Source organism: Vigna umbellata, chromosome 2 (genome assembly GCF_029865625.1).
Source record: "Vigna umbellata cultivar VRB3 chromosome 2, Vumbellata_1.0, whole genome shotgun sequence".
NCBI lineage: Eukaryota > Viridiplantae > Streptophyta > Magnoliopsida > Fabales > Fabaceae > Vigna > Vigna umbellata.
In genome coordinates this window covers 43,183,525-43,190,159 of record NC_142166.1, presented here as the reverse complement: position 1 = coordinate 43,190,159, position 6,635 = coordinate 43,183,525, and the positions used below count along the sequence as shown (strand labels likewise).

The window sequence follows — 6,635 nt, the reverse complement described above, 5'->3', positions numbered from 1 at the left end:
TTTCCCTCTGGTAATCGATTACAGGGGTCTTGTAATCGATTACCAGAGGAAAAAGGGTAATTTGTACACAAACTTCAATTGTACTCCCCAGGTAGATGAACACTGCTCCCCAAAGTCGTTTTTGTGTCCCTATAAGTGGTCTTTTCTATTTTTTTTTGCATGGATGACTCACCTTGCTCATCATTGATGGTATCAAGTGCATCAAAAAACAATTTGGCCCACTCAATTGTGGATGAAACACATGTTGCTCATCATTGATGGTGTCAAGTGTATCAAAACACAGTTTCCGCCCATTCAATTGTGGAGGAAAAAACTCCTATAGGTGTTTGAACCAAGGTAGTTCAAGTTCATGACAATTTTTGCACAACTCGTAGAGGAAGAACTTATTAACTTCCGCAATCAATTTGATCGACAACCATCTTCTTAGATTACATTTCATTGTATATTGTTATGTATCTTTTCATTTCAAAACTTGTTGTTTCATGAAATGTCATTACGTTTTTTTATTAATGTATGTGCTTTTTAATATTGTTATAATTTTTCATTACTCAATACCCTTCATTATTTTGTTTATATTTGTTTAATATTGAAGTATTCCAACTTGAAGTGTTCCATTAATGATCCATCCATAAAACCTTCAAAAGATAGTCATAACGAATCCAAAATATTCCTGGGGAGTGCTTAAGCCACGTCTGGGTAGCACTCTTCAACTTTCGGTACAAAAGGAGATTTTCTACTGGTAAGCGATTACCAGCTCCCTGTAATCGATTACAACAACATCAGTTCTTTGTCAATGGTGCAGGAACTCACTTCTCAACCCAGAAACACCTTAACTTGGTCTTTCAATGATGACGAACAAACAACTGCAAAAATGGAGGAGGGAGAACACTGCTATGAAGAGAGAAGTTGAAATGAAATTCAAATCCCTAAAATGGAGAGAGAAGACAATGATAAGGAGAGAAGATAGAGTTCGAAAACGAAAAGGGAGTTTCAAAATTCAAACTTCAACCCATTCCAAATGAGATTTTGAATTAAAAAAAACATTCAAATTCGACCAATTAAAATTTGACACATGGCGTTGTCAAATTTTTCTCTTGGCGTTGTTAGAATATCGCGATCCAAGAAAACTATAGTTATAATTACTACCATATTCTTGTTAAAAAGAAAAAGGAAAAAGCGGGTTTTCAATTACTTGAACTTTTGAAGTGTAATTTTTGTTTGGTTGTAGAATAATGAAAAGAACACGAACCAAGTATCTTATCTTGAGAGGGAACCTTTTTCGCGTTTGATTTCTCACACTCCCGAAAATCTACTGACGAAGCAAAGGTGTATGGAAAATATTTGTAACGAAGAACACAATCCTCTGATAAAGTCAAAATCGCAAAACGGATCTAACAGTAACATTCATTCTCTCCTCTACCGATCATGTTCCGAATACAACAACCTATGGAAAATCGCCGCCCCTTCAATCCTCACCCGCCTAGCCATGTTCTCCATCACCGTCGTCACCCAGTCCTTCGCCGGCCACCTCGCTGACCTTGATCTCGCCGCCATTTCGATCGCCTGCACCGTCCTCATCTCCGTCACCTTCGGCTTCATGGTACCAGCCACTTACTTATCATGTTTTCTATCACTATTTTTCGCTCTTATCTACCAACATTGTCTTCGTTGTGCTATTCCTTTCCTAGTTGGGTATGGCCAGTGCACTTGAGACGCTATGCGGCCAGGCCTACGGCGCCGGACAGCATCGGATGTTGGGCGTTTATCTGCAACGCTCGTGGGTTGTTCTGTCTCTTGCCTCGATTCTGATGCTGCCGCTGTTCGTGTTCGCGACGCCGCTGTTGAAGTTGGTGGGGCAGCCCGTCGCGGTGGCGGAGCAGGCGGGGCTGGTGGCGGTCTGGTTGATCCCGTTTCACCTCAGTTTCCCGTTTCAGTTCACACTGCAGCGGTTCCTGCAGTGCCAGTTAAAGACCGCTATCGTTGCTTGGGTTTCAGGGGCGGCTCTTGCGATTCATGTTTTAGTGAGTTGGGTTTTTGTTTATCGGATGAGAATTGGGATCGTTGGGGCTGCACTTTCCATTGGTTTCTCGTGGTGGCTGTCGGTTTTGGGAATGCTCGGGTATACACTCTTTGGTGGGTGCCCGTGTTCGTGGACTGGTTTTTCTGCTGAAGCTTTTGTCGGTCTCTGGGAATTCTTTAAACTCTCTTTGGCTTCTGGCATCATGCTTGCGTTAGTGTTTCTTAACTTATTTCTGTTTTCCACTTTTGGTATTGTTTGGATAAACGCGTCTGCTAAAAGTATATAAGAAAATGTAGCTTCTGGTCATGTTGTGCATAGAGAGGATCCTACTATAGCTTCAGGCTCCTCGGGTACATGGCTTGAGCGTGGAGTTGTGTACCTTCCAGACTTGTTGGGCTTGGATAGAATCTAGCTAAGAGAAGTAAAGAATGAATTTAAGGTTGAGCTAGTGTGTGTCTGATGTTACTCCACCCAGATAGTGAGATCTGATTATCTGAATCTTGGGACGGCAATGAGGCGATCTCTGGTGTCCGCTTGTTGGATTCTTATCCACTTCAGTATCCGTGAACTTGATATTTAAAGATGAACAAATGATAATTGACCATGAAATATATTCCACGACGCTATCTTGAGATTTCACTCTGATAAGTTGTGTAGTAAATGTTTGGATTAAAGAATTATGATGGTTCTTAACTTTGATGTCGATATGCTTATTAGTGTTGTTAATGTGACTTTGCAGGTTAGAGAATTTCTATTACAGACTGTTGCTTATAGTCTCTGGATATATGCACAACACTGAGATTGCAATTGATGCTCTTTCTGTTTGGTAATTTGTGCTTTCTTAGTTTTTTCTTTCTAGTTTAGCCCTATATTGATTTATTGGAATATTTGCTGAATTAAAGTCAAACCTGCCATGGCAGTGTCACGATATATGGCTGGGAATCCATGATACCGCTTGCATTTTTGGGTGCAACAGGGTAAGTCACTGGTTGTAAGTCCCCCTTTCTCACTCTCCCCGAATTGAGGTACATTATTGATTTTCGGTAGGATAAATGTTTAACTATATTGAAAAATTAGTTAGCTCAGGGGTGGGGTGGGGTGAGGTTGAGTATTCCGTGATGTGTACTCCAATGTAATTAATGTCCAGAATCAGGACCCTGCAAATCCTTACAAAGGATCTTGGTGTGATTTTGTTGATTGATTCTGACGAGACTGTCGACTGATAAAATTTTGAACTTTGATTTGCTTTGAGAGTGTTACCCCCTCTCCTCAGTGAAAATGCAGTTGGAGATAGTTGTATGTATTAGCGGGAACAAGGAGTAAGTTTTGTGATAGAATAATTCAAAAGGGTTTATACTTTGCCTTGTGCTGCCGTTGATCTCTACTTTGTTGCATGTTTCTGTCAAAAAGATGGAGACTTGTTAAAAATAATGTGGTGACTCATGAGATCTTGATTTATCATTTAATTTCGGTTAGTTTTCGAGAGTAGCATTGTTTTCTTTCCCTTAAATTTTATTAAGTCCTACCATATTCTGATATTAATTCTGCCTTCTGTAAACGTGTTATTAAGTCTCCAAATTGTTATAATCTCCCCAAAAATTCAGTCAGTTTATCGACTCAGTATGTAATTTTCTGTAGTCTTGCAACAACAATTGCATTGGTTGAACTATCGTCGTATGAACATACACATTTTTGTTGAAAAACTAAAGCATTTCTAGTTTTGAGATGCTACATAGGTCGCTTGCTTTATCCTCTAGAAAAATGAGGAACCTCATACTAAAGGACAAGAATGACAGATTGATATTCCTGCCTCAAGTTTTGTAATATTAGCATTAAGAATATTTTACTAGTATCCGAGGAATTTAAAAGCTTCCAAAAGCTTACAACATTCTTCTTATCTTCAATAACAAGTCCACAAGTATCTTTGGAAGTTTTCAAGATTTCCAATATTTTAATCTGAAATCTACCCACTCACCGTTAGTTTACATGGAACTCCTTAAAAAATCTTCTGGTTTTATTGGAGACATTGGTCAAGTTCAAGGGAAACTGTAGAACTGTATATTTGATTCAGTATATTGAAACATCAGCTTGTCTCGGTCGTCTTGGTAGAGGTTGTATCCAGTGTCTGTAAGTCAGGTAATAATCTGAAATATGATTTCTTCAATACTATGCCGAGTCAAATAAATAACCATACAAGAAAAAAGTTCATCTATTTATGTGAAAAAAGAACTCCCCCTCGATACAAAACCAACTAATTTTTCAACCCTTTAATCATGTAACATTCTTCAACTCAGGGTTCGTGTAGCAAACGAGCTTGGCGCAGGCAATGCAGAAGGTGCAAAATTTGCAACTTTGGTTTCTGTGGTAAATACTGTACTGGTGGGATTTATATTTTGGTTGGTAGTTGTGTTCTTCAACAAGAATCTTGCCTTGATCTTTACATCGAGCTCGTCAGTTATCCAAATAGTCAATGATCTGGCAATGTTGTTAGCTTTTACTGTTCTTCTTAATTGCATTCAACCAGTTCTTTCAGGTGAGAAAGTATATAACACACGTTATAGTATAAGCACTCAACTCAAATTTCAATTTGACATTGTCGCTTTTTGCTGGTATCTGTTGGTCTTCAGGGGTGGCAGTAGGATCTGGTCGTCAAGCAGTGGTGGCATATATAAACATTGGCAGTTACTACTTGGTTGGAATACCTCTGGGGATTCTCCTAGGCTGGTTTCTTCCTTCGAGTATCGTTGTAAGTTTACCATATCCTACTCTGCTGCAGACACGACTTAAATGTCCAATCCACTCTTACATAAATTAAAATAAAGGTCCTAATGAACTTTTTATTCAACGATAAACAAAATAGGATGACAATATGATTTGAGTAGTTTTTCATAAACTAAAATCAATTTATACATTTTAGGTTTTGATAAAGTCAAATGAAGATATTGCTGTAATCATTAATTTGATTTGGATTTATGTAATAAGTTTGGTTCTACTCAAGAGTCAAAGTTGTATTATTTAGTATTACTTATTTCTCAGGTTCTATCCTCAGTATTGGTTCTAAATTTGGTTTTTTCCTCTCGTGTCTATAATTAGCTTCTTCTTTAATGTTGTAATAAGTATATTCATCGATCCGCGAGTTTGTTTATGAATAAAAAGGGTGCCAAAGATGTTATTATACCTCGCAGTGGACTAACAAAAGTTTGAGACAGTCTTAAACTAGAGCATTAAGTATTCATCCTTTGTAACCATGGTAACAATATTTATTCTTGGTGTAGGGAATGTGGAGTGGAATGATGAGTGGAACGGTGGTTCAAACATTGATCTTGGCTACTATTACGATGAGATATGATTGGGAGAAAGAGGTATGCTTTACAACGCTTGGACATGAAATGAAACGGTTTTGTTTCACTTTCTTTGGTTTCATTTTCATCCATCAAAATTAAACTACATAATGCACTTCGTCTACTTAAAAAACGAGTCTGTAATATGTCCAGTAAATAGCAACTTTGAAGCTAATATACACTGTTTTCGTTTCTTTGGTGAACGATTACAGAAACTTGTTAACAGTTATGTGGTTACTTTTGGTTTGTAGGTTCGGAAAGCTCAAATTCTCATCAAAGACAAAGCAACATCCAACCAATAACTAAGGTGAAATTCATATTTAATGACCGTGAAAATCAACCAATAATTCTTAAGTCACAGAATTATTGTACTTAGCTAATTGCTACTATTTCACATAGGCGACTTGAAGAATTTGCTTAATGTTAATTGTTTATAGGTCCTATTAAAACACACCATTTCTTATGCTTTATACAATTTAAACAACTTTTATATGGTGGTGTAACTCTAAGTAGTTCATTAAATGAATTCTACAAGTTATCTTACATCTGTTTTCTTATTTTTCATTTACATTTTACGTTTCTTATCAGCTGGTGTTGGAAGAGAAGTGTTCAATTTTACACACTTTCTTTAGCAAGCAACACGAGCTTGTATTTTATTTTTATAAACTAAAAGCATATGTTAAACCCAAGAAAATTTTACGTCTACTCTACTGGTGTTTCAGGATGGATTTGAAAGGAGATATTACTGACAAGGTGGAGAAAGGTACAATTCTTAACTATGTAAAATTAGATCCGTTATAACGGCAAAAATTAGTGGATAATCTTGTTATCAACTAATGTTCACAGTTACATTAGACAGATGTATTTTAAGTTTTCAATTTACAAGAGAAGATAATAACATTTAATGAAGTATCCGCTGATAATTGATTAAGACTTATGTTTAGAAATAGTAATTTCTCAAAAGGATTTCAGCTGATTTATTCAATAAAGTTCAATACTAGTCCAGGGTTGCATTGGGACAATATCGGAGCAGCAATTCTTAGATTTAAGTTTAATGTGTACACGATATTATATATATATATATATATATATATATATATATATATATATATATATATATATATATATATATATATATAGAGAGAGAGAGAGAGAGAGAGAGAGAGAGAGAGAGAAATTTATATTAATTTTACTTAACGTATCAAGAAGATTTAAGGTTGATTTGACGGGAAAAGCATATGGAAGGAAAAAATATGTTGTAAGTTCCAATCCTT

At 36.6% G+C, this 6,635-nt stretch overlaps 1 protein-coding gene across 1 annotated transcript; it reads left to right on the top strand.

Annotated features, from left to right (window-relative positions):
• Positions 1-1,218: 1,218 nt before the first annotated feature.
• LOC124833160 (protein DETOXIFICATION 27-like) lies at positions 1,219-6,292 on the top strand. The gene is made up of 9 exons (XM_047307562.2): positions 1,219-1,600; positions 1,689-2,230; positions 2,760-2,846; positions 2,941-2,997; positions 4,315-4,553; positions 4,648-4,766; positions 5,296-5,382; positions 5,613-5,668; positions 6,084-6,292. The coding sequence occupies exons 1-8, from the start codon at positions 1,331-1,333 to the stop codon at positions 5,661-5,663; spliced, it is 1,452 nt and encodes a 483-aa protein (XP_047163518.2). The 5' UTR covers positions 1,219-1,330; the 3' UTR covers positions 5,664-5,668; positions 6,084-6,292.
• Positions 6,293-6,635: the final 343 nt, after the last annotated feature.

Bases quoted from the DNA above. Each gene is read 5' to 3' on its own strand.
- LOC124833160 (XM_047307562.2), top strand. From the start codon at position 1,331: ATGGAAAATATTTGTAACGAAGAACACAATCCTCTGATAAAGTCAAAA. The intron at 4,767-5,295 runs GTAAGTTTACCA...TTCTTGGTGTAG, and splicing joins TTCTTCCTTCGAGTATCGTT to GGAATGTGGAGTGGAATGAT. The intron at 5,383-5,612 runs GTATGCTTTACA...TTTGGTTTGTAG, and splicing joins GATATGATTGGGAGAAAGAG to GTTCGGAAAGCTCAAATTCT.